At 45.0% G+C, this 27806-nt stretch overlaps 2 protein-coding genes across 7 annotated transcripts in view; both read left to right on the top strand.

Moving 5' to 3' along the window:
- The window catches only part of INPP5B (inositol polyphosphate-5-phosphatase B), a 63704-nt gene extending 39529 nt beyond the window's left edge, over positions 1–24175 (top strand). The window contains 15 exon segments of the mRNA XM_036351273.1: positions 504–605; positions 1540–1654; positions 2001–2117; positions 2760–2947; positions 4380–4491; positions 7010–7119; positions 7937–8072; positions 14385–14495; positions 16334–16496; positions 17543–17778; positions 19309–19422; positions 21187–21280; positions 21582–21709; positions 22791–22902; positions 23148–24175. Of these exon segments, the coding sequence (XP_036207166.1) occupies positions 504–605; positions 1540–1654; positions 2001–2117; positions 2760–2947; positions 4380–4491; positions 7010–7119; positions 7937–8072; positions 14385–14495; positions 16334–16496; positions 17543–17778; positions 19309–19422; positions 21187–21280; positions 21582–21709; positions 22791–22902; positions 23148–23260 (1951 nt within the window). The 3' untranslated portion in view covers positions 23261–24175.
- Positions 24176–24945: 770 nt separating this feature from the next.
- The window catches only part of MTF1 (metal regulatory transcription factor 1), a 44877-nt gene continuing 42016 nt past the window's right edge, over positions 24946–27806 (top strand). For 3 of the 6 annotated variants that reach the window (XR_004974480.1, XM_036353051.1, XM_036353049.1), the window contains exons 1-2: positions 24947–25570; positions 27222–27680. Coding sequence is in view for 5 of the 6 variants with exons in the window: in XM_036353051.1 (XP_036208944.1) it covers positions 27273–27680 (408 nt within the window). In the remaining variant the exon portion in view is untranslated. Of the gene's footprint in view, positions 25571–26105; positions 26493–27221; positions 27681–27806 lie in introns of all 6 variants that reach the window. The other 3 variants (XM_036353053.1, XM_036353052.1, XM_036353050.1) reach the window with 2 other exon arrangements.

The following is a 27806-nucleotide window of genomic DNA, read 5'->3' as shown; positions in this document are numbered from 1 at the left end:
AAAGGAACGTAGCCTACCCTTGGTCGTTGTGGGCCTTTGAAGAAAGTCATTTAAATTGAAGTTAGTGTTTGGTAATCTTTTTAGACAGGGTTACTGAAAGTTGAATGAATCAAGTTTGCATGATTCTGCTAGATCTTTTTAAATTATTGCACTGCGATCATAAGACAAAGTAACATTGCTTCTAGGGATAGAAATAGTCAATTATGGTGAGTACTGCTGTTGCTTTCCTTCTGAAAGTAATTACCAAGGTACTTTTCACTTCCGAAGCATATGCAGGGTAAAGAACTATCTTGTGGATTATAGTTCTCTAAGGGCTGTTAGAGCTAAGTAGGAATGTTCAGAGTAGGCCTGCGCTTTTTGAAGTTATCACACAAGCAACAAATATCACAGTAGACTGCAGTCATTGGTATAGGTTAGATGTGACCTTTCTTAAGTCTTAAAATGCTTTCCCTGGTTGTCTCCATAGTCTTCCTGAGTGACCGATTGATTTTCTTTGGTGACAGGTTTTTTGTGGGGACATACAATGTAAATGGACAGTCCCCCAAAGAATGCCTCCGGCCCTGGCTAAGTCACGGTATCCAGGCCCCAGATGTATACTGTGTAGGGTGAGTGTTTCTCTTCCAGTCGCTTCTACATTCGCAAACGTATAGCTGTAGCTGAAGGGATGGGGACATGAAGATGAGGTGGGCAAAAGTAGGTCTACAGTTGTTCCTATGGAAAATAATACAATTAACAAATAATAATACAAGAATAAGCTGTGTTTTATGTACTCACAACTGTAAACCTACTTTTGCCCATTCCTTATATACCGGACTCTTCACAGCAAGTGAAGGAATTGACAAATAAGTATGTGCTTAGTAACAGCTGCTTCTCTATTTGATGCTCTCCCTCATGGTTAAACACATTTCTGGCACTCTTAAAGTGATGTGCTTGGCACTTAAATGCTAGTATTGAATTTTTTAGTATAATCCTCTGTTAAAATCACTGCACCTTGAATTGATTTTCATTACTTAGACATTCAACACTTTTGGTCATGAAGCAAAGAATATTTTTTGCCAGGGAAGGAAGGTTAGCGTAAAAAATAAAAAAAGAAGAAGAAAAAAAAGGCCCCACCAGTCAGCCCTTTTTGTTTCACACTTAGCATCCTACTACCCCTATACTGGGAACTGTTGATGGGGACAGGGCAGTGAAGAAGCCTGTATGGTAAAGTGGAAGGGCCTAGAATTTGGAATGTATGTAGACCTGGGTTTGAACCCATTTGCCGCTTGGTGCTTGTGTGAACTCGTGACCTCAGATGTAAAGTGCAGATGCTTCCAACTGCTTCACAGGCTGTTATGAAGCGGGAATGGCCTGCTGCTGTGACAGCACTGGTAAGTGCCTTAGCACTTTGACCCTTGGCCCTGAGTGTTCTTTTCTTTTCTCTTGCGGGTCCTGCAGTGTAGCCAGAAAGCTAGGATTTACGCACCCAAACCGATCTTAGGACGTGTCATCTTGTACATTACCTTTCTCTACTTTCTTACTTCTGGCTTCTCCTAATAGGTTCCAGGAACTTGATCTGAGTAAGGAGGCCTTTTTCTTCCATGACACCCCAAAGGAGGAAGAGTGGTTTAAAGCTGTATCAGAGAGTCTTCATCCAGATGCCAAGTATGCAAAGGTAAGAGAGGAGTCAGGGACCTTTGAATATTAGGTTGCCACGCAGGGAAGTTAAGACAGTATTACACATTCTCCCCAAGCCAGTCCTGATTATCCTGCTATTTTCAGTCCTAGGTCCTCCAGAAGAGGCACCTGTGGGTGGGCAGGATGCAGGTCTTGGCACTTGTAGGCTAAGCTGTCACATAGCATGCTAAGTGAGTTGGATGGGTGATTACCCTGGGTCCTTGTGTGGAGGAGATACATGACACTCTCAGCCAGCTTTGAGACCACTTCTCCTTTGGGATCTTTATTTCTGTTTCCGACTTCTGTTTAATGCTGTGACTTGAGTGTTTGGCTCCATTTTCCAGGTGAAGTTCATCCGACTGGTTGGGATTATGCTGCTGTTATATGTCAAACAGGAACATGCAGCACACATCTCCGAAATGGAAGCTGAGACCGTGGGGACAGGAATCATGGGGAGGATGGTGAGTTCTTGGTGGTATGTTTGGCACACTGAGGGCCTTGATCCCTGAGGTTTTGACCCCACTTCTCATGATACCTTGATGCATGTGTCCCAGCGAGGAGGCTGGTATTAGAAGATGAATTGTACCCTCAGCAGGACTGGACTGGGCAGACCATTTACAAATGGTATTTTAGGGAATTGCTGGCTAATTTGCCCAACTAGCAGGGATCCTCATGTTTACTGCACACTAGAGTCTCGAGTTTATTCTCCCATTTAATCCATGAAATAGGTTGCAGAAACTATATTGGGTCACAGGAAAAGAAAGAATGCTGATGCAGATTTGCCATTTCCTCTTCTTCTTGAGGCCATTAAAGTCCTGCGTTTAGATTCTACTGCTAGAGCCTCCTGTGGAGAAGGGAGAGCATGTGACTTTCCTGGGATTTCATGAAAAGTGGACTCCGCTTGCCACGGACCGGCTAGTCATTCTGCCTCCTTGGATTTGTTTTTTTACTTGTAAAATGCAGACAGTAATACTGCTTTTCTTACCTCACAGGGTTATTACAAAGACTAGTTAAGAGAAAACATTTTGAAAGTTTGCAGGTTTAAGCAACTGACATAATTAAACAACCGTCTAAACTGGATTTCTCTGGGCTCCTCTTCGTAGGGTAACAAAGGAGGAGTGGCGATCAGGTTCCAGTTCCACAATACCAGCATCTGCGTCGTGAACTCGCACTTGGCAGCCCACACAGAAGAGTATGAGAGGAGGAACCAGGACTATAAAGACATTTGCTCTCGGATGCAGTTTAGTCAGGTTGACCCGAGCCTTCCCCCTCTCACCATCAGCAAGCACGAGTGAGTCTGGACTTCTACCCCGCACAGGTCACGACGCCCGGTGTTTTGTTAGGGAGGTGACGGGGAGGCTTCCCACTGCTGGAGTGGGGGCTCGGTTACACACGGATCATTGGAAAGGTTTAGCTTCCTAATTTACCATCTGGCAGACCTCTAGAATTCTTCTCAAATCGTTTGTCCCGGGAAAATGTTTAAGACTTATTTGAATGTGGGTCTGCTTTGATACAGCACCACAATGAAAGCAACCAAAGAGCGAGCATCTGAACTCCAGGCTTTAGAAGTATGTTTCAGGATTTTATGCATCTGTTCTTCCCAGGAGCATATGTAGTTGAGAATGACTGCATTTGTCTGCCTTCACTTAGTCTTTCAGACCTCAACTTTATAAAGCTATAGTTGCAGCTGCTTGGAGCATCTTGTGCTAATTTTTGTCTATCTTTTTATTTCGTTTATCTCTAAAACTTCCTATATGTCTAAATTCAAGGCATATGAGAATTTCTGACTTGAAAGTAACACTTGAAGCTTGTGCCACTTCTTTTATAAAGAGGAAGAGCCGCTGGGGCCATGGTGTCTGCCAGGGAGCATACAGAGTCCAGCCTCTCATCCTGCCTGCTGCCATGGTGGAACTGTCTTGAGCTCATTGGTGTCCCAGAAGCTGACAGGATGGCTTTCCTTCTCCAGGGAACCTAGCAGGGAGTGTGTCTTCCGTTCTGCTAAGCCTGCAGCATCCTAGTTTGTGAGGTTGCAACTTGCATGTCAGTTTGTCTGCTTTTACTTGGGGGTGTGTATACTGCGGTGCAGACTCTCTCCTGGCTTGGTTGCTGCTTCTCGTGGAGCACTATTGGACGTTATGGGATGTGCAGTGTTATTGAGGAGCATTCCTTTATCTTTTCCCCCAAAGCATCAGGTGTCATAAAACACCTGTCACACTGAGCCAACCGATGCTATGGTGGTGCTTAAACCCCGATTCTACTGTAGAGGTTGAGCTTTGTTTCAGAATAACTCAGCTCTAGAAACAAAGGCGGGGGGTGTGTTTTGTGGACTGGAGTGTGTGTGGAGGCAGAGGCAACATCATGGCATCATCTAGTTTGGGGTCCCTGGATGATTGGCATGACTCCCCAAACTTGATCTTTTTGCCTCGTCCCAAGAATGAAGTGAATTATTGTCTTGCTTTTAGATCCTATTAGACTATCTTTCCAACCATACAAGAATATAAAGTAGTCAAGGAGAACTCGAGGCAGTTTATAATGAACTTGGACCAAGATAATTGTGTAAGCAGCATGGTAGACATGGTATGAAATGAAAGGACAAGAGAGAAAGATTTCCTGAGCAGCTGAATCATTTCCCCACCCAGTTCCCAGAGGCCTCAGGGGCCTTCTGTGATGAGACGGGTAAAGTCCCTACTAACGCCTGCGACCTCTGTGCTCTGTCCTTGCAGTGTGATCTTGTGGCTGGGGGACCTCAACTACAGGATAGAAGAGTTGGATGTGGAAAAAGTGAAAAAGCTCATCGAAGAGAAGGACTTTCAGACCCTGTATGCGTATGACCAGGTACAGATGGCCACCTGTGCCCTCTCAGGCAGCCGTCCCCACACTGAGGGCACAGAAAAGCCTGGCTTCTCAACTCTCAGCCTCTTCTTCCTCAGCTTGGGAGGTTTCCCTGAGGAGCTGATGTCCAGTCAGGTCTTTCATCTGCATGTCCATCGTCCATAGTTGTCTCCCCATTGGCTTGTCCCTTGAGATGCCTGGTCTCTCTTCTCTTGAGCAGGAGTGTTCTCTCTCTCTCTGTCTCTCTGCCTTGTATGTGCTCATTCATTCATTCAAGTTGGGACTGTAGGGGTACCAGACTTCTCATAAATAAGATACGTGGCTATTTAAAATTATTTTCTAACTAGAGGCTCAGTGCACGAAATTCGTGCACTTGGGGGGAGGGAGTCCTCAGCCTGGCCTGCGCCCTCTCGCAGTCCAGACCCCTCGCGGGATGTCCACCTGCTGGCTTAAGCCAGCAGTCAGACATCCCTCTTGCAGTCCAGGGCTCTCTCAGTCTGGGACTCCTAGCTCCTTACCGCCCGCCTGCAGCAGCGGAGGTGGGAGAGGCTACCACCACCACTGCTGTGCTCTCCAGCCGTGAGCCCAGCTTCTGGCTGAGTGGCTTTCCCCCTGTGGGAGCACCCTGACCACCAGGGGGCAGCTCCTTCATTGAGCATCTGCCCCCTGGTGGTCAGTGCGCATCATAGTGACCGGTTGTTCTGCCATTCAGTATATTTGCATATTAGGGTTTTATTATATAGGATTCTTTTGAATTTGTCTCCTATTCCCCTATCCTCCTCCTCCCCAGACTTGTCCAATATGAATGGCAACTCTTTTTCCTGAATGGCTTTCTTCACTTCCAGTGGGAATCAGTTCTGTAACCTGCTTTTCTCCTGCCATTGTTTGGGTCAGCATTTCTGTCTCAAAGCATTAGCCATTTCACAGGACAAGAGCAGTCAGTTTCTCTCTTTCTTCAGGTTACTCCTCAGTAGATTGAAAAACGGTTCCAGTGGTCAGAATTGTTCAGAATGTTAAAGTTCTTTTTCTTTTTAGTCTATGTCCCCTTTTAAAAAATCTTAGTATTCATTAGTCTAAATTTTTCAGTTATCTTTTTCCCCCAGTGCAGATCAATTGCAGAAAAAAACCCCATCAATTTTATATCTTTTCTTTTTTAATATATTTTTCTTTATGGAATCTCTTTATTAATCCATCTTTTTCTCTGTAGCTGTTTTCCTTGGTAAATTACTTTTATTCTCTTTAATACCCATTTCAGCATTAATCCCATCTATTCTATTCTATTCTATTCTATTCTATTCTATTCTATTCTATTCTATTCTAAACTCTCTGTTTCTTGCCTCTGAAGGCATTCTAATTTCCCTGGAGTTTAATACTCATCTCCTCTTCCTTCTTTTCTGGTGTTTCTTCAAGTAATAGTCCCTGTTTTGTGTGTTCTCTGCTTTCCAGATGGTTTTAAGGTCAATATATACTCATTCAAGAAGTGTCAGCTTACCTTAATACCTAAATGTTTTACTTCCTGTTGCTTTTTCTTTATAAGTTTATATTAGGAATTTGCTTTTTGGGGAATTTGGCAACTGTTGTCTCCTGCATTAGGGCTGACAATCCTTCCCCAGTTCACTTGGCACCCAGCTGGGTACTGGGGGGAGAGGGCGGGGAGGCAGGAGTACCTGTGTTTTTATATCTTGCCGAGAGTGTGATCTGGAAGGGGCTCCTAGAATCAGTGCACTAAGAAGGATACTAGCTATTATACTGTGTCAGGCACTGTTCTAAGTTGACAGTTCATTTTCCCAACAATCCTGTGAAGCAGATTCTAAGTCCAGAATTTACAGATGGAGAAATCAAGGCACACAGCTTCCTTCAGTTCATATAACTAGCTGGACAAACTTCTTTTGAAAGTGTTTTTTTGTTTTGTTTAAAGTGATTTTTAAATTTAAACCATAATCGGTTTGGTATATTTCTACTATATGTTTCTACATACATGGAAGTTTCCCTTTGCTTTTTGGACTGTATCTTTCCAGACTCTTTTATATGCAGTTTTGTCTCTCTGTATAATTAAAACAATTGTGCTACACAGATGAAGTGTTTGATACCTAAAAGAGAAAAGCTCTGTCTGTTGGTACCTTAATCCTATTAGAGACGTCTCAGTAAGATGGTACTCAGGCTCCCTGGATACAGTAACTCTTATAAAAGCGCCTTAAAAACTGTGTAACAGGCAAAGGAAACATTAGCTTGCTTGCTCCTCTTGCTAGAAGTTAGTTAATTCAAGATCTTACATACGGTGTACAGCTGGTGTGTTGTGGAATTGTGCAACTGAAACCTGTGTAATTTTGTTAACCAGTGTCACCCCAATAAAGTCAATAAAAAGGGGCGGGGGGAGTAAAATAAAATAAATAACCTTCCAGAATAGCTTTTTCATGGGCCTTTCCCTTTGAATTAGGTTTCAGATTTCAGATTGATATCTGCTCATTCAAGGCTTAACCTTTTTATTCTGAGATTTTTTTTCTTCCATCCTTTTGTGTAGCTGAAAACTCAGGTGGCTGCAAAGGCTGTCTTTGAAGGCTTCACAGAAGGCGAACTCACGTTCCAGCCGACCTACAAATATGACACTGGCTCCGACGAGTGGGATACCAGGTAGGTCAGAGGTTGCTTCAGGAGGTCAGGCAAACGAAAACCCAGAAAGTTAGGGAAGCACTTGCCCTCATGGGCCTAAAGAAGAAGATAGGTTTACTGCGACTTTTCTCCATGTGTTGTACTCTGGTTAAACAGTTTCCTTCAGTAGCTGCTCATTAAGCAGCCTGCCTTCCTCCTTGTTTTCTATTTGACTGCTTTAGCCTTTGTTCCTTAATAACTCTTGTGACTGGTTTACTTTTAAGTTATTCTTAGGGGGATAAGATGATTCCAACTAACTTAGGTTGTACTTGGTCATTGCGTAATAGTTATCTATTTTATTAGTGCCTATGGTATGCCATGCCCTATTCAATGCATTTACTTGTATTATCTCATTTAATCTTCCCAACAACCTCTCAAAATAGGTATGGTTTTGTTATTCTCATTTTATAGATCAGGGAACTGAGGCATTAAAAAATTAAAGAGCCTCCCAAGCAGGCAAGTGTAGAGCCAGGATTTGAACCCAGGCAGTCGGAATTCAAAGCCTGTTTTAACCACCATCTCTTAAAAACCATAGAGTACTTACTGTCAGATTGCCTTTTGACTCTCACCTCATCCCCAGAGGAGGCCAGAGAGCAGGGAATCATTCTGAACGGTATTTTGGATGATACACAGGATACATGTTATATCTTCGTGAGCCCAAATCGCTCCTGACCTCTCAGATCACTGGGCCTCGAGGACTGGACGGCTCTGCCCAGTCATCCCCAGCTGAGCCAGGGGCTAGCCAGGCAGTGGGTACTGCTGTGCCTGTGGGGGCCCCAGTGTGGACTTTGCATTTCAGTGAGAAGTGTCGTGCTCCTGCCTGGTGTGACCGGATCCTTTGGAAAGGGAAGAACATTACTCAGCTGAGTTACCAGAGCCACATGGCCCTGAAGACCAGTGACCACAAGCCTGTCAGCTCGGAGTTTGACATTGGGGTAGGTGAGCAGCTGCGCCCGTTGTCATCATTCTGTGGGGAATAACAGGCTCTCACAACCAAGACAGCTTTTTTCTTTCTGGTGTCCTCCTCTTCCCTTGAGTATGATGACGCTCCTTTAAAAATTGTTTTAATTTCAATTTAATTCATAATTGCTTTGACATACTACCACTGTATGTTTCTACATACATGGAAGTTCCTCCTTACTTTTTGGACTGAATCTCTCCAGACCTTTCTCCATGCATTTACAAATGTGTGTCAGTATTCTCTATGCAGCACAGAGGGTGTTTCTAGAGGAAGGTTTTCCTTTCTGTAAAAGAGATCATATTATGCATATTGTTCTTTTTTTTTTTTTTTTAATTAAATCTTTATTGTTCAGATTATTACATTTGTTCCTCTTTTTTTCCCCCCCATAACTCCCCTCCTCCCAGTTCCCGCCCCACCCTCCGCCCTCACTCCCCACCCACTGTCCTCATCTATAGGTGCACGATTTTTGTCCAGTCTCTTCCCGAATCTCCCACACCCCTTTCCCCCCCAGGAATAGTCAGTCCATTCCCTTTCTATGTCCCTGATTCTATTATAATCAATAGTTCTTTCTGTTCATCAGATTATTTATTCACTTGATTCTTAGATTCACTTGTTGATAGATGCATATTTGTTGTTCATAATTTGTATCTTTACCTTTTTCTTCCTCTTCCTCTTCTTAAAGGATACCTTTCAGCATTTCATATAATCCTGGTTTGGTGGTGATGAACTCCTTTAGCTTTTCCTTATCTGTGAAGCTCTTTATCTGACCTTCAATTCTGAATGATAGCTTTGCTGGATAAAGTAATCTTGGTTGTAGGTTCTTGGTATTCATCACTTTGAATATTTCTTGCCACTCCCTTCTGGCCTGCAAAGTTTCTGTTGAGAAATCAGCTGACAGTCGTATGGGTATTCCCTTGTAGGTAACTGAGTTTCTTTCTCTTGCTGTTTTTAAGATTCTCTCTTTGTCTTTTGCTCTTGGCATTTTAATTATGATGTGTCTTGGTGTGGTCCTCTTTGGATTCCTTTTGTTTGGGGTTCTCCGCGCTTCTTGGACCTGTAAGTCCATTTCTTTCACCAGGTGGGGGAAGTTTTCTGTCATTATTTCTTCAAATAGGTTTTCAATATCTTGCTCTCTCTCATCTTCTGGCACCCCTATAATTCTGATGTTGGTACGCTTGAAGCTGTCCCAGAGGCTCCTTACACTATCCTCGCATTTTTGGATTCTTTTTTCATTTTGCTTTTCCGGTTGGGTGTTTTTTGCTTCCTCGCATTTCAAATCATTGACTTGATTCTTGCGCTCCTCTGGTCTGCTGTCGGGAGTCTGTATAATATTCGTTATTTCAGTCCGTGTATGCTTAATTTCTAGTTGGTTCCCCAATATAAGATCGAGGGTCTCATTAGTTTTCTTGTAGATCTCATTAAGTTTATCGGCGGCTTCTAAACAGTTCTTGAGAGACCTTAAAAGTGTGGTTCTGAACTCTATATATCTTCCATTGACAATTTTGTCCTGTTTCTTTGTCTCCGCATTTTGTTATGCTTCCTTGGTGCACCCCCTAGTGGTCTTTGTTCGCAGTCTTATAGTTAAATCTTGATTGTTGTAGCTAATTCCAGGGAGGGTTTGACCTCCAGGCCATGTGGCTATGAGAATCAGCTGTGTCTGCAGTGAGAGAACTTCTGTCCTCTAGGGAGGTGCTAATCTAGCCTTTGCCTGAGGCTATCCGGCAAATGCCTGTGTGCAGGGCTTGGGCGGGGTGGGTCGCACAGGATCAACAGGGTGGGCTGGAGAGAGCAGTTATGGCGGCTCTCAGTCCTGTCCCCAGGGGCTCTGCCTCTCTGAGTCCCAGCACCCGCTGCAAACCTCGGAGAGAAAGCTGCACTCGCTCTGACCGAAGCCAGACAGTCCCGCTTCTCCCGTTTGAGTCTGGGCCCCTAAAGACTCGCCCGGATCTGGAGCTCAGAGTCTGCGACTCCCTCCCAATTGAAAACGCTAACCGCGCCCTCCGCCGCCAGCCCGCTCCGCGCACTCCGCACCTCAGAATTTGACTTCAGCACTGCGCCTCCTCTGAGTGTCCGTATGCGTTTCTCTTTCCTCCTAGTTGTAGGACTTCCACTCAGCCAGCGTTCCTGTGGTTCTGGGTGATGTCCCTTCCGTTTTTTGGTTTCACTTTTGAAGTAGTTGTTCAAAGCAGCAAACTCCGGCGTTAACCTATGCCGCCATCTTGGTTCTCTCCCCATATTGTTCTGAGAACATATTTTTTCCCCACTGACTGTGTCTCAGAAGACCTTTACATGATACTAAAGGCAGAGCTCCCTCATTATTTTTATTTTTATTTTTATTTATTTATTTATTTTTTTAAATATATATTTTATTGATTTTTTACAGAGAGGAAGGGAGAGAGATAGAGAGTTAGAAACATCGATGGGAGAGAAACATCGATCAGCCGCCTCCTGCACATCTCCTACTGGGGATGTGCCCGCAACCCAGGTACATGCCCTTGACCGGAATCGAACCTGGGACCTTTCAGTCTGCAGGCCGACGCTCTATCCACTGAGCCAAAACAGTTTCGGTTTCCTCATTATTTTTTTTTTAATATATTTTTTATTGATTAAGATATTACATATGTGTCCTTTTCCCCACGTTACCCTCTACCCCCCACCCCCCCCACCCCCGCTCATGCCCTCACCCCCCCGTTGTCCATGTCCATTGGTTAGGCCTATATGCTTGCATATAAGTCCTTTGGTTGATCTTTTCCCCTTACCCCCACCCTCCCCTACCTTCCCTCCAAGTCCCGACAGTCCAATCAATGCCTCTCCGTCTCTGGATCAGTCCTTGTTCATCAGCTTATGTTGTTCATTATATTCCACAAATGAGTGAGATCCTGTGGTATTTATCCGCTCTCAAGTTCCATCCATGCTGTGGCAAATGGTAAGAGTTCCTTTTTCTTCTTCCTCTTCTTAAAGAATACCTTTCAGCATTTCATATAATGCTGGTTTGGTGGTGATGAACTCCTTTAGCTTTTTCTTATCCGTGAAGCTCTTTATCTGACCTTCTATTCTGAATGATAGCTTTGCTGGATAAAGTAATCTTGGTTGCAGGTTCTTGCTATTCATCACTTTGAATATTTCTTGCCAGTCTCTTCTGGCCTGCATGGTTTCTGTTGAGAAATCAGCTGACAGTCGTATGGGTATCCCCTTGTAGGTAACTGAGTTTCTTTCTCTTGCTGCTTTTAAGATTCTCTCTTTATCTTTTGCTCTTGGCATTTTAATTATGATGTGTCTTGGTGTGGTCCTCCTTGGATTCCTTTTGTTTGGGGTTCTCTGCGCTTCCTGGACTTGTAAGTCCATTTCTTTCACCAGGTGGGGGAAGTTTTCTGTCATTATTTCTTCAAAAAGGTTTTCAATATCTTGCCCTCTCTCTCCTTCTGGTACCCCTATAATTCTGATGTTGGTACGCTTGAAGTTGTCCCAGAGGTTCCTTACACTATCTTCATATTTTTGGAATCTCTTTTCTTTTTTCTTTTTCGGTTGGGTATTTTTTGTTTCTTTGTATTTCAAATCTTTGACTTGATTCTTGGGATCCTCTTTTCTGCTGCTGGATCTCTGTAAATTATTCTTTATTTCAGTCAGTGTATGCTTAATTTCTAGTTGGTCCTTTTTCATGTCCTCCATGGTCTCCCTATACTTATTGAGGGATTCATTAAATTTATCGGCGGTTTCCATAAAATTCTTGAAAAACCTTATAACCGTGGCCTTAAACTCTATATCCAATCGTTTGCTTTCCTCCATTTCTGCCATTTGTGACCTGTTTCTTTGTCTCCGCATTTTGGCAGTTTCCCTTTGTTGATAGAGTGGCCCTGTGCGCCAGGTGTCCTGTAGGGCCCAGTAGCTCAGCCTCCCCAGTTACCTGGGGTGGACACTCTTGGTGCACTCTTGGTGCCTTGGTTGTTGTAGAATCACTGGGAGGAATTGACCTCCAGGCCAATTGGCTGTGAGAATCAGCTGTGTCTAAAGTGGGAGAACTTCTGTGCTGAAGACACCCTTCTGGGGCAAGACTTGCTTCAGTGGGGCTTTGGTGCTCACTGAGTCTGCTCCCTGAGTGCGTCCCTTATGGATCTGAGGAGTTGCAGTCTGGATGGACCCCCTCTGATCACTGGGTACAGTGGCTCCTGGATCTAAGGAGGTGCTAATTCAGCCTCTGCCTGAGGCCACACAGCAGGAGCCACGAAGAGGCTCAGCTGTGAAGCAATGCAAGCCGCTGCGGGGCCTTGGGCCTTCTCTTGGAAGTTCCAGGTCTGCCTGGTTCGGCTGCAGTTAGGTACATTCACATGCAAAAGCCTCTGCCGCAGCCTGGGTGGGGCGGGGTCTCAGGGAGTCAGAGGGCGGAGAAAGCGGCCATGGCCGATTCTCCGCCCGGAGTCGCGAGTCTCAGTGTTCCGGTAACGGCTGCAAGCACCTCTGAGGGAAAGCCGCCCTCAAGTTCGCTCGCTGCCGGACAGACCAGCTTCTCCCCGTATGAGACCTGGGTCCCCAGAGACTTCCCGGAACCGGAGTTCAGAGCCATCGGGAGTTTGTGATTCAAAAAGACAGCCGCGTCCTCAGGCGCCACCCCCTTTCCTCGCGCGCGCGCGCCGCTGTACCTCTGCACTTCACCTCCGCAGCGCCTCTGGCTCTCAGCGTGCTTTTCTTTCCTTCTAGTTGTGGAATTTACACTCAGCCAGCCTTCCTGTTGTTCTGGATGATGTTTGCTCAGTCCTTTGCGGTAATTTTCAATTGTTGTGTGAGGCGATAATTTCCCGGTGTTTACCTATGCCGCCATCTTAGTTGCTCCGGTTTCCTCATTATTTTTAAAGGTTTCAAAATACGCCACAGTATGAATGAACCATAATGTATATATTGATGATCATTTGTTTCCAAAGTTTTGCTATCATATACAGTGCTATGGTAACCACCCTTCATATATCTTTGTGTACCAGTGCATTTCTATAGAATGAAATTCCTAGAGGTTAAATTAGTGGTTCAATGAGAAATGTATTTTAAATTTATTAAATTTTGCTAAATTATCCTCCTGGCAGTTTTACCATTTTACACTCCTGGCAATCATGTATGAGCTTATTTTCTCACACCCTGGCTAATACTGGGTTTTATCAATCTTTTAAGTTTCTACCAACACAGTGAGCCAAAAGAAAAAGATATTTCATTATTTTAGATTCCATTTCCCTGGTTACTAGTGAAGTTGAACATCTTTTCTTTATTCCCTATTTGTATCTCTTCTTCAGTGACTTCAGTGTTTATTTTATCAATTCTCAAGGGTCCAGGTTGAAGCATATCAGAATCCATGAGGGTGTGGGTGGTTTGAAAAAAGCCTAATGAATATTATAATTAAAGTTTTATTATTGGAAAGTGACAAAATTGTGTTTATAATTCAAATACAGAAGGAAAAACCTGACAAAATCTTGTCTGATGGAGCAGTTAGTTAAAAAAGCTTGAGAAATGCTTTTTATTTATTTATTTTTAATATATTTTATTGATTTTTTTACAGAGAAGAAGGGAGAGGGATAGAGAGTTAGAAATATCCATCAGCTGCCTCCTGCACTGCCCCCTGCCCCCCCACACACACACACTGGGGATATGCCTGCAACCAAGGTACATGCCCTTGACCGGAATCAAACCCGGGACCCTTCAGTCCGCAGGCCGATGCTCTATCCACCGAGCCAAACCAGTCGGGGAGAGAAATGCTTTTTTTTTTTTTTTATTTTATTTTTTTTTTATTTTTATTTTTTATTTTATTTTTTATTTTTTAATTTATTGCTTAAAGTATTACAAAGGGTATTACATATGTGTCCATTTTATCCCCCCGCCCTAGACAGTCCCCTAGCCTCCCCTATCCCCCAGTGTCTTATGTCCATTGGTTATGCTTTTTAAAGAAATGCTGCTTTAAATCAAAGCTCTAGAGAGATTTCTTACTGCAGGCCTTTTGGCAGCAGCAAGCCAAGTAGAGCTAAGCACTGAGCATCCCTCTGCCCTGGTCCTGAGTCCTGGTAGAACTGCCAAGCAGGCTTTCACTCCGAATCCTCTTTCTGCTAATCAGGAAGCAGTTGACTTTACCATAGATTTTGCCTCTGGGCGACCCTTCTGTGTCTACTGTTGATAGGGATCTTTTGTTAATTATTTAAATCTAGTATCCACTTTCTGTATTGCTGTTTCCCAACGCCGGGGATGCCCTGTATACTGAAAAAGAGGAGATGGGCAGAAGGCTTGGTACTCAGCCTCTGATGTTCCCTTCCAGGTGCGGGTTATAAATGAAGAGCTTTACCGGAAGACTCTGGAGGAGATTGTTCGATCCCTGGACAAGATGGAAAATGCCAACATTCCTTCTGTGTCCCTCTCCAAGCTAGAGGTAGGAAGGACTGTTAAGAATATCAGCATCAGCCCTTGCTAGTTTGGTTCACTGGATAGAGTGTCAGCCTGTGGACTGAAGGGTCCCAGGTTTGATTCTGGTCAGGGGCATATGCTCAGGTTTCAGCCTCCATCCCCAGGAGGGGGCACAGGAGGCAGCTGATCAATGATTCTCTCTCATCATTGATGTTTCTATCTCTCTCTTCCTCTCCCTTCCTCTCTGAAATCAATGAAAAAAATATATATTAAAAAATAAAAAAAAGAATATCAGCATCAGCCCTGGCCGGTTTGGCTCCGTGGATAGAGTGTTGGCCCATGAACTGAAGCGTGGGCCCAGGTTGAAGGGTCCCAAATTCGATTCTGGTCGAGGGCATGTGCCTCAGACCTTGAAACCAATCGACATGTCTCTTTCACAGAGATGCTTCTTTCTCTCTGTCCTCTCCCCCTCCTTTCCACTCTCTAAAAATCAATGGGAAAATATCCTTGGGTGAGGATCAACAAAACAAAACAAGAAAGACTGTCAGCATCAGACTCTTCTGTTCATAGAGCTTAAATTTCATCTACGAGGGCTCAGAATTCCAGGAGGTACCCGTCAGACTACTGAACTCTAGTCTTTCTTGATAGGCTGCTTCTAGATAAAGTGAGGCTGCTGATGCTAGCTGAGAAGAGGGGGGTTGTTGGTTTATATCATGTTTATCTCCTAATCTTCTAAACCAGAAGCCTTTAACCATTTTTAAAAAATATGTTTTTATTGATTTCAGAGAGGAAGGGAGAGGGAGAGAAAGATAGAGACACCAATGATGAGAGAGAATAATTGATCAGTTGCCTTCTGCACACCTCCTACTGGGGATCAAAGCCTCAACCCAGGCATGTGCCCTTGACTGGAATAGAACCAAGGACCTTTCAGTCCGCAGTCTGATGCTCTAGCCACTGAGCCAAACCAGCTAGGGCAACCATTTGTGACTCATCGATTTCACCTACACATGAGCCATCTATGAGTTAAATAATGGCAAAGGTGATCCAAAATGTGTTTTGTTTTGTTTTTAATTTTAATATAACTGGTGTGTATTCTTGCATTGGGTTGTCTTCTTACTGATGCTTTGCTTTGAGATCAAATCGAGTCCGAATTTCTTGGGTATGCTTGAGTGAATGGTAGGGAAGGCAGTATAGAAAAGCAGTGGTCAGTGGGAGAAGTCAAGTTAGGGCTGAAGATTTTTCATGAAAGAGCCACGGCATAGATCATTCAGAATTGACAATACCAAGAAGTCAGTCAATGGGTATTTATGGTGAGAGTATTTTCAATACCTTAGATGTCCAGCTACTTGGAAAGAAAAGTTTGGCCTTGAGTTTGTTTGGGTATAGAAGATACAAATGTTGATTCCTTCAGGAAATTTATTTATAAAACAACATGCTTTCTTTGAGTTTCTGGGTTAAACACAGACAGTTGGTCTTTAGTAGTAGCTGTGGCCTGCCAGGTAAATACATAAAGAAACATGATTTGAAAGAGGTGGTCCTTCTTTCTTTTCTTTTCTTTTTTTTTTTTAGAGGAAGGGAGAGGGAGAGAGAGATAGAAACATCAATGATGAGAAAGAATCATTGATTGGCTACCTTCTGCACCCCGTATACTGGGGACCGAGCCCACAACCCCGGCATGTGTTCCTGACCAGGATTGAACCGGGACCCTTCAGTCTGCAGGCCGACTCTCTATCCACTGAGTCAAACCAGCTAGGGCTGGCCCTTCATTTTCTTTCCAGAAAGGGCAAGGAATGCCCAGTTGGGTGTCTGGACAGGTTGCCGAGAAGAGGACATTGGTCTGATGGGTTCCGGGCTTGTTCCCAGTTCTGTTTTCAGAATGTGAAGTACATGCAACTGCAAGTGGAATCCTTTACAATTCGTAACGGACAAGTGCCCTGTCAGTTTGAATTCATCAACAAGCCTGATGAAGAGTCTTACTGTAAGCAGTGGCTGAATGCCAACCCCAGCAAAGGGTTCCTCCTGCCAGGTAAGGCCTCTTCCAGGTCCTTGGTTACTGGTTTGGGGTACACTCTAACCTATCTTGGCTCACTTTCCTATAATAAGCTTTTTGTTTCTGAGTGTTTTGTTGTCTGCTTGAAACTTTTAAAAAGTCCTATGGATGCACCATCTACAAATAAAATATAAAATAGTGAGGAGCATGAGTTCAGCTTCAGAAGCATTCTCAGTCATGTATTTGTTCCATAATTTCACAGAAAGAGAAAATCTAAGATTGCTGTGAAGCAGCTGCTGCTGTTAAAAGGACCATTTTTAACCTTTGCTAGTAGCTCAGTTGGTTGAAGCATTGTCCTTCACACCAAAAGGTTGTGGGTTTGTTTCCTGGTCAGGACACATATCTAGGTTGTGGGTCCGATTCCCGGTTGGAGTGTGTATGTGGGGCAACTAATGGATGTCTCTCTCTCTCATCAATAAAAACATATTCTTGGGTGAGGACTACAACAAACAAAAAGAATCATTTTGACTGTCTGCCTCACCATAATCAACTCCCAGTTGCTCTTATAGGGAAAGATAATGGGGTGGTGACCCCAAAATTATATCTGGCTCTGGAATATACCATGCATCTCTCTCCCCTACCTTCTCCTTTGCGCTCTATGTTGTGCTGTGTGGCAGAGGGAGTAAGCCTGTTTTGTGGACAATTCACAGGGTGATAGTGTCATTATATTTTCTGCTGGATCAGGTGTCTTTATCTGACCTTGCTCAGGGTAAGCTCTTTGATCCATGCCTTCTCAGTGATTAATAATTACTAGTTTAAGCTGTGCTACTTAGAACTTGAATTTCATAGTAGTTGCCTATTCACATGTTTTTGTTTGTTGTTTTCATATTCCCACTTGGACTGTTAACTCTGTTCGTGTATCTCCTGAGTGCCGAACACATAAGTACTTGGCTGGCTCTTACTTCCTTTTATTTTCCTTCCTTAACCCTTTAGGCCTGGTGACTCTCTTCCCTTTGTATCTTCTTTCCTTCTTTTCTCTTGGCCTCCCACCAGCCAACATTACTTTTTAAATTTTTCTTCAGATTCGGCCATTGAGATTGAATTGGAGATATTTGTCACTAAGAACATGGCTACAAAGCTCAACTCTGGTGAAGACAAAATTGAGGACATTCTTGTTTTGCACTTGGACAGGGGAAAGGATTACTTTTTGTCTGTGTCTGGGAACTACGTGCCCAGCTGTTTCGGATCTCCCATTCATACACTGTGCTACATGAGGGAGCCGATCTCTGACCTGCCGCTTGAAACTGTTAGAAAGCTGGTGAGTTATGTACCACAAGGAAACATCTAGCAGCCACGTCAGTCAAACAGGATATGCCCAGGGATCTGAGAATTCTTCAGCCTCCCTAGGGCTGGCTTATTGTATCAGTTATACACAGTATTGCTGTGTAACAAACCACCTGAGATTTTAATGGTTGAAAGCAACCAATTATTGCTCCTCCTGCTTCTGTGAGTTTCCTGTGTAGCTCTTCTGCTGATCTCGCCTAGGCTCATGTGTGCAGCTGCAATCAGATGGTGGCAAATTGTGAAGCCAGCCCAGATTCCAAGGGCGGGAAGTGACTCTACCACTTGATAGAAAAAGCTACAAAATGTTGTGGCCGTGTCTTTCAGCCTTTCATACACAGTTCATTAGAGAAACTCAGCCAGCGATACAATGATAATGAAGGTTCCCTGGCCCATGATTATCTTCTTATTTTTTTAAAAAAATATTTTATTGATTTTTTACAGAGAGGAGAGGAAAGGGATAGAGAGTTAGAAACATCGATGAGAGAGAAACATTGATCAGCTGCCTCCTGCACACTCCCCACTGGGGATGTGCCCGCAACCAAGGTACATGCCATTGACTGGAATCGAACCCAGGACCCCTGAGTCTGCAGGCCGACGCTCTATCCACTGAGCCAAACCGGTCAGGGCTATCTTCTTATTTTTTATTTTATTTTTTTCTCTTCTTATTTTTTAATCATCATTTGGTAATATATCATCCCAAACTAAATTTTCTGAGACCTCAGAGGCTCCTATGGAGACAATTCTAATACAAGGCAACTAGTTTGGAGCAGATTTATAGTAATACATAGGCTCCTTCTACTCATGCATTTAAAAAAATATATATTTTATTGATTTTTTACAGAGAGGAAGGGAGGTGGATAGTTAGAAACATCAATGAGAGAGAAACATCTACCAGCTGCCTCCTGCACACCCCCTACTGGGAATGTGCCCACAACCAAGGTACGTGCCCTTGACCGAAATCGAACCTGGGACCTTTCAGTCCGCAGGCCGATGCTCTATCCACTGAGCCAAACCAGTTAGGGCAGCCACCCATGCATTTTTCATCTAGGTACTCTTCAACACTATCCTCTCTATTATACAGATGAACACTGAGGCCTCATAAGGAGATTGACTTATCACAGGTCACATGGCAAGTTAGCAATGGACCTGGACCTTGCATCCAGGTTTTTGGACTCTCAAGTCTGTGTCCTTTTTTCCCTGGACCACAGTGTCCTTCTAGCCCTGACACTGAAATGCTATAGGCAGGATTTTTTTCTAATTAGTTGATGCATATTGTCACCCAATTCATTGACAGTTCTTGCTATAATGCATTCCCAATTCTAAAAAATCATCTTTGTACTTTGTGCCACCTGATTTCATTTCCGACTGTGGAATGTTTGCTTCAGGGCATTGAAATACACCCCCCCCCCCCCTCGTCTCCCATGGGTTTGCTGTCCCCACATCCTGTGTTCTAAGCCAGCAGGTTCTCTTGGTGGGGCTTCTGAGGCTTTTTATTTCTTTTCAGACTCTGATGCCACTCTGGACTGAAGATGATGGCAGCCAGTTGGAGAACCCCATGGAAATCCCCAAAGAGCTCTGGATGCTGGTTGACTACCTGTACCGAAATGCTGCCCAGGAGGTGGGTGGTGCTTCCACAGTCAGACCTGATGGAGGCCAGGCTGCCCTGAGAAAGAGCGTCAGCCCCAGTGTTTGGTGTAAGAAGCTTTGAATCCAGAGAACCGGTGGAAAGCTGTTTTTCCCTCGGGGAGGGAATGACGGACAAATAGGTTCATGTTTCACACCCTTGGGGGATTGTGACATTACATAGAGCACTTGGTTACCCCCAAGGGAAGCGGCCTTGCACGGGGTGGCCTTCCCAGCACCGCGTGGTCCCTCCCCTGGCCTTGGTCACCCTTGTAGAAAGCCATCTGGAGCCTTCTCAGGCTCTCAGCCAGGTATCCTTTTGAGGAACTCGCCCCAGCTTCTGGGAATGGGCTGGACTAACTTGTAGACAAGCCAGATAGAGGCAGGAGGAATTCCCAGGTTGTGTGAGTCAGGAGGCCTGATTTCTAGTGTGACTTGGGCAACCTTCATTGAGATCAGATTGGCCAGTTTCACTGACTCACTTACTATATACGGGGAGATGGAGCAACATATATTCTTAGGATATTCTCTTTTCACTTTTTTTCTTTCACATTTATTGAGTGTTACAATGTACCAAATATTGTTCTAAGTGTTTTATAGTATTGACTCATTTAGTTCTCAAAAAGGTAAATAACTTGGTAAAGGTCCCAAAGCTGGTAAGTGGACAGGATTGGGATTTGAACCCAGGGAGTCTGGCTAGAGAAGTCACATTCTTTTTTTTTTCTTTTTTTAAAATATATTTTTATTGATTTCAGAGAGGAAGGGAGAGAGAGATAGAAACATCAATAATAGGAGAGAATCACTGATCAGCTGCCTCTTGCACACTCCCTACGGGGAATTGAGCCTGCAGCCCTGGCATAAGCCCTGACTAGGAATCGAACGTGACCTCCTGGTTCACAGGTGGATGCACAATCACTGAGGCACGCCGGCTGGACAGAGGTCACTTTCTTACATACCATGCTCTCCTACCTTCTCTGTAGAGAAGTGTAACTTTTGAGCAATACATGTAATATGGTTATTATCAACACAGGTAGATGGCATTGTCATTTTATAAAACAAAGGGATATAAAGTCCCCTGGGACTACTGGAAATACCTTTATTGCCATAATCTTGTTTTCATAAAGCACTGAACCGCCTTTTAGTTTTCTTCATCTTATAAATGATATAATTTCTTCATAATTTTCTTTTTTTGGTTAATCCCTCTATTACACTGCAGGAAACATAGCTGCTTTTAACTTTCCCTTATGTTGGATCTTACTGTTGTATATCATAGGTCAGTGATGGCGAACCTTTTGAGCTCGGCGTGTCAGCATTTTGAAAACCCCTAACTTAACTCTGGTGCCGTGTCACATATAGAAATTTTTTGATATTTGCAACCATAGTAAAACAAAGATTTATATTTTTGATATTTATTTTATATGTTTAAATGCCATTTAACAAAGAAAAATCAACCAAAAAAATGAGTTCGCGTGTCACCTCTAACACGCGTGTCATAGGTTCACCATCACTGTACATAGGCCCTACCCATAGTTTTATAAAAGATGTCTTATCAAGACCTGTGGTGGGAGCATGCCTGGGAAAGCCTGCAAGATGAATTAATTAGCCACACCCACCTAAATCACGTTGTCTACCAGGGTGACTCAAAGGCCTCACTACATGCTTCTTTTTGTTCTCTGCTGGAAATGACATTTCTAGGTCAGGAATTCATTGCTGATTTTCTGAGAATATAATTACTTTGTGGCTTTCTTCCCTTTTGCAGGAAGATCTGTTTCAACAGCCGGGCCGAAGGTTGGAATTTGAGCAAATCAGGGACTGTTTGGATACTGGAATGATTGAGAACCTTGATACCCTCTGTATCCTTTGTGTGTGTGTGTGTGTAAGAGAGGTGAGAAAAAGGAAATAATATTTTAAGGTTCAAAATCAGACATTGTGCCCTCAGCTATCATGTTTTTCTTACTTAAAGTTTGCATAGAGAAGTCTTCACAACGTTAAGCAACCAATATAGTAGGAACTAAGGAGGGCCCAACTAAGCTGACATACAGCCTGGCTCCTTCCAGCTAGCAGGCAGGTAGCACTTCTGGCATGTGGTCGGCCCTGGGCCTTTTCCTACCCATGGGCAGCAGCACCACCTGTTCCTTAACGATGGGCCAAAAGCCCTTAGCAATCATTCGGTAGCCGAAGCCTTGCTGCTTTTCCTGGAGAGCCTGCCAGAGCCCGTCATCTGCTACAGCGCCTACCATAACTGCTTGGAGTGTTCTGGCAACTACACAGCAAGTAAACAGGTGAGGGGAAGCACTGAGCATCAGCATACACAAGTTGTAGCCCCAGGCCTCCTGGGGCCTGAGGGAACAGAGCAGTCACAGCCCCTCACATGCAGTATCTTAGAAACTCACCTGTATCTTTCCTTCCCAAACCTGTTTTTCCTCTCCTCCCCTTTTTCTTTTAATGGCATCACACTTAATTGTAGTGACTCAACCCAGAAACCTGAGTCATTTCTGACTCCTCCATTTCTCACCTCCCACACGCCCAGTCCCCTTGATCTGCCACCCATCTTTTTTCTTCCGTTCTCCTTCCACTTTCCTGGGTGCAGGGCCCTGCGTTGAGGCTCTCCCTCTGCTGATTTGTTCCGTACACTGCCATTAGGTTGTGTTTTAAAGCTCTCCTCGTGTTCCTGTTTGTCAAAGGCCATACTTGGCTTTCTATTGCCGATGAATGATTTTCTGAAACATTCAAGGCTTTCTATGATCGACTCTAGTTGCTCACATATGTATGTAACAGAATCATCTAGAAAACCTGCTGCTAATACAGGTCCTAGAGCCTCATCCCACATTCACTCAATCAAAATCTCTTTGGAATATACTTTGTACCAGCTTCCTCACTGATTCTCCTGTGCAGATAGATGGAGTACTCACTGAATTCTAGCCTGATCCCTTCCAGGCTTAGCGCCTCTTCAGTGATGCTCCTGCCAACAATGACTTCACACAAAGTGCTCTCTCTTTATTTCACTGTTTTCCTTCTCTTGTCCTTTTTTATGCTTTCTTTGGTCCTAAAAACCCTAGTCCTTACCTCTGCAAGTCCAGTCTTGTCTTATATTCAAAACCTATGTCTTCTATTTCCTTAAGTCTTTGGAGAGCACATAGTTAGAAGCTTGACCTCTAAATCCATGTAGTACTTGATTTGTGCTTCTCTCTCTCTTTTGATCTGTGCTTCTCTTTTGGCACTTGTGCCAGATGGTAAGTGGTCAAAGTTTTCTGTGCACAGTCTTATTCATGTACTTGGATCATGTACTCAATTCCTGGAATATAGCAGACACTTATTTAATTGAATGAATAAAAAGGCAAATCCCAATTCTGCCTCTTTCAGGTCATTTCTACTCTCCCCACATTCCACAAAAATGTCTTCCACTACTTGCTGGCGTTTTTGCGACAGTTGCTGAAAAATTCAGAAAAAAATCATTTGGATGAGAATATTCTAGGTAAGTAGCCAAGTGTCTGTGGGAAGCATCTCTGCAGGCTGAGAGACTCATTATAAGAAATGTGGTTGTGGAAGGTCCCAAGTCCACTTAATAAAACTAAAATCTCAAGCTCTGGGCAAAGTTTACCTTCAAATAGGATTTAAAGCAGAAAATTTGCTTTTGGGGACCCTTCCCCACTCATCACAACACAAAAAAATTAGCACCTTCTTTTGCTGAATCATTTGTCTTCTGTGTTTTTCATGCAGCTAGCGTATTTGGCAGCTTACTGCTTCGAAACCCAGCTGGTCAACAAAAGCTCGAAATGGCAGAGAAGAAGGCTCAAGAATTCATTCACCAGTTCCTCTGCAACTCACCCTGAGCCTCTCTGTCTCTTCGTCTGTTTGACCGGAAGCATCCAATTACCAGTCCCACCTGTTTCCGTTGGAGAGTGGCCTTCGGAGGACGTGAGGCCACTTGGAAGCTAGAGTGGCAACTGCCAGCTTCCTGAGCCCAGGCCATTCCCCCCACATGGCTATCACACTTAGAGCTGCTGCGAGTTGTGAGGACATGCGAGAAACCCACCACAGTAAAACTGACATGCAATGTTCAACTTTAGTTAATTTAACACAGATAGATTATTTTTTTAAAGATTTTTTAAAAATTGATTTTTTAGAAGACAGGAAGGGAGGAGAGAGGGAGAGAAACATCGATACGCTGCCTTCTGCCTGGTCTCCCCCCATCTTCCCCCAGGGATCGAGCCCCCAACCCGGGCATGTGCCAGAGACGGAACCAGAAACCTTTTGGTGCACAGGACAATGCCCAACCGGTCAGGGCTCTATTTTTTTTTTTAATGTTTAAATAACCGTACTTGTGCTCACTCAGCCTGTCTCCAGGGCATAGTCAGTGCTTTCCCTGTCACCTGGGCTGCGCTCCCCATGATCAGATATTTGAACACACTTTGGAACTGAAAGGAGAATAAGTCGACTTGGACAAGAATGCAAGTGGCAGCTGCAGGGTAAATAGGCTATAGCCACCCAGATGCTTCTAGCACGCTGTCTGTGTACATGTGTACATGCAGATGCAAACCCTATTCCCTTTCCTGCTCAGATGTCGTGCAACACCTCCGGGGCTGGCCACTCAGCCACGGCGGTCAATACAGTGGCTTGAAAATGAAAATATGGAAGAAATTGGTGTTCTGGTTAAACAAGTGGGACTTTCTGGGCCAGCAAATTCTCCAAACTGTATTTGATGCATTCCCTCTCTCATATGTGTAATATATTTTAATGATAAATGTTATTTTTAACAGTTGTTATTTGTGTTTTTATTTCTTAAGAGATGGCAATTCTCTGCGGCTGGACTTCTGCAGCGTAAGCATTGGGTGGCTGGTCAGGGGCTAGAGAGAGATTTGCCTGGCATCTGGTGGGTGCAGTCACTATTCACATTTTTAAAAAAATATATATTTTTATTGATTTTTTACAGAGAGGAAGGGAAAGAGATAGAGAGTCAGAAACATCGATGAGAGAGAAACATTGATCAGCCGCCTCCTGCACATCCCCCACTGGGGATGTGCCCGCAACCCAGGTACATGCCCTTGACCGGAATCGAACCTGGGACCTTTCAGTCCGCAGGCCAACGCTCTATCCACTGAGCCAAACCGGTTTCGGCTATTCACATTTTTCAAGCAAGAGATGGGACAGGCATGGCCTGAACCCCTTGACTAGTGTTCTAGTCTCTGGGGGTTGTTGCACTTGGAATATTCCATACAAGTAGCTTAGGGGAAAAACAGGCGCTGGCTGCTGGGATGTTCTAACAGCTGGATCTTCCAGGGATTTAGAAAATTGTAGAGCATAATGACGTCATAATCAAAAAATTGCTCCTTGGGCCCTGAAACACCACTACTTGGCAGTGTAAAATGTGACTTACTAGGATAGGTACCAGCCAGTAGCATGACGATGTGAGCCGTTGGGAATGGCCAGTAGGTGGCGCTGGCCGCCCCGGCGCGAGTCCGGCTGGGAGCCCACAGTCCTCAGCCTGGGAAATTCGGACAGACCGCGGGGCAGGAGCGAGCGACTGCGCTCCTGTGAGCGCACGCGCGGGGGAGAGGCGGCGGCGGGCTCTGGCTGGGCTGGGAATACTCCCTAGTTCCGACCTTCAGGTCCAATCTTCCTTTCTCGGACCCTCCGGCTTATGTTCATTAACTTTGCTGGGTGATGAGGGGAAATGGCGGGAGTGCCACAGCCTTCCATGCCCCCCTGCGGGTCCCAGCCGGAATTCGGATACCTAACTGTGGTCTTTTCTGTGGCGCTGGTGGCTGCCATGGCGAAGGCGGCAGCGCAAGCCGTACTGAAGCAGTTTCGGCTTAGCGTAGGGGCTCGATCCCCTTTCCCTGCGTCTGGCGCCGCGGGAGAGACGCCCTGACGGACACCGCGCGCACTTCCCGGCGCGGGACCCGCTCACCGTCCGGCTACGTCGCCAGGCGCCCCGCCCCTCCCGCTCGCCAATTGGAGGCTCGAGCTCAGCCCCTACACCCCCTACACCAACCAGCGGCGCCAGGGAGAGGCGAAACCCGGCTCTCCTCCTTCCTCCGGGAAGCGGAAGCGGAAGTGACGTTCGGGGAAGGTGGGGGCAATCATGGTGCCGCTGGGGAGAGGAGAAGCTGTCGCTGCCGCCGTTGCCGGGAGCCGCGGAGGTAAAAGGCGGAACTAGACGTGACCTGGGCTGGGGACTTCCCGGGGGGGGGGGGGGCGCGCGGGACTTAGGCTTCTTCCTGAAGCATTTCCCAGTAGAGACCCCCAGTCCGGTCACCATAGAGACCCCACCCCTCCTCTGTTTCCATGGGGATGGGTATCCAGCCCCCTCCCCTGTTTCCATGGAGACCGGACCCTGCCCCTCTTCGCCAGGGTCGGAGCCCCCCAGCCTGTCTTCAGATTTTCCGGGTAGCCCAGGCTGGGAGCTCTCCCAGGCAGGCTCCTTTCCCAGCCTCCTCTCAGGGGTGCTGTTTGTACTCCTCGTTTGCCATCCTCAAACCTCCTGGTCGTGTTTGTTTCGGACAGTTGGTCTGTGTTTGCCGCCGACGGCGCCTGGGCAGCCCGGTGGGGCCCCCGTGCGCTTCTCTGTCCTCACAGATGCAGCGAAATGTGCATCTACCGGGTTGCATAAGCCAGAGCAGGGGGTCGGGCGAGTTCTTCCCTCGGCCTGTTTCTGGTAACTGTCTCCCTGTCTAGCGGCCCCACTACGTACAAGGTTCACCTTTTAATCCAGAGCAGAAGAGAAAGATAAAGTGCAAGTCCAGGCTGAAAACCAAAAGTGATGGGATTATTTTTTCAGTTCCCTGTTCTGCCTGCCAAACTCACATTTGTAGAACCTCAGTGTTTGCAGGTAAATCACTATTCCAAAACGGGAAAGCTTCACATTTGGTATTTTTCCCAAGAGAGCAAATCTTCCCAAGAGAGTGTATCTGCAGGTCTTCCATTCATCTAGCTGACATCTCCCGGACTCCCAGTGTCAGTGTACTGTGCTAGGGACACTGGAAACAACAACTCCTCATTCCCTCCTTGCAGAGAGCACGCTGTAGGAGGATGCTTCTGCTGGGCTCCAGATTGTTTTAGGAGGTAAAATGGTTTTCATTAGACATGTCTGGTTAAGGATCAGCCCCTCTACTCAAGCTGAACCATCTGTGGAAGGAAGGAAGGAAGGAAGGAAGGAAGGAAGGAAGGAAGGAAGGAAGGAAGGAAGGAAGGAAGGGAGGAAGGAATTCACACTTGTTTCCTTTGCTGTTGCTGTCATGTACATTATCTCTTTTACTTCACATAACAACTTTGAGAGGACAGAAATGACCAGTCTCACCTTACGCGTAAGAAAAATGGGGCACAGGAAAGTTCCCCACGTAGTAAGTGGCAAAGATGGACATTGTAGGTGGGTGACCCTGCCTCCAAAACTCCGCTCCTTCCACTATAGACTGCACTGCCTCCTGGCCTGATTTGGGGTCATATTTGAGTGAGGTTTCCTTACTTTTAAGATTTATGGCAACTCAGACTTGAAGCAGTTTGCCCCTTAGTTCCCTTTAGGTATTTTGACCAACCTTCCAATTGTTTGGCAGTAAAGCACACTTGGAAGGTCTTGTGAAATGCTACTTTTTACTTCAGTGTTGTTGTTTTTTAAAGGCATTGCTTTTAAAATGACTTGATGGTTTCAAAGTAAAACCTAAAAACTTATTCCCAGGGAAGATGATTTTTCCTTTACTTCGACCTGGTCTTGAAAGGAGAGGAAAACAGCCCTGTGGTTTCTGAGAAGGTCCTGAGGTGCTGGTGTGGCTCTAACTCTGGTTTGTTCTATTGCAGACAAGTCATTACTTTTCCATTTCTCACAATTGGGCTGAGCACAATTGAACCATGGGGGAACACAGTCCAGATAACAACATCATCTACTTTGAGGCAGAGGAAGATGAGCTGACCCCTGATGACAGGATGCTCAGGTTTGTGGATAAAAACGGACTGGTGCCTTCCTCATCTGGAACTGTATACGATAGGACAACTGTTCTTATTGAGCAGGACCCTGGCACTTTGGAGGATGAAGATGATGATGGACAGTGTGGAGAACCCTTGCCTTTTCTAGTAGGGGGTGAAGAGGGCTTTCATCTAATAGATCATGAAGCAATGTCCCAGGGTTATGTGCAACACATTATCTCACCAGATCAGATTCATTTAACAATAAACCCTGGTTCCACGCCCATGCCAAGAAATATCGAAGGTGCAACCCTCACTCTGCAGTCGGAATGTCCAGAAACAAAACGTAAAGAAGTAAGTAAAGCGGTGGGTGAGGGCTCAGTTTGGCTTTGGGGAAAGTCCTTACACAGCTCTTGGTGGCAATTTTAGCGAGAAGTAAAGGAGTCTGTGCCATTAGGACCTACAATGGCTTTCTTGTCA

The sequence above is a fragment of the Myotis myotis genome, unplaced genomic scaffold (assembly GCF_014108235.1).
Source record: "Myotis myotis isolate mMyoMyo1 unplaced genomic scaffold, mMyoMyo1.p scaffold_m19_p_2, whole genome shotgun sequence".
NCBI lineage: Eukaryota > Metazoa > Chordata > Mammalia > Chiroptera > Vespertilionidae > Myotis > Myotis myotis.
This window is presented reverse-complemented; position numbering and strand designations above follow the sequence as displayed.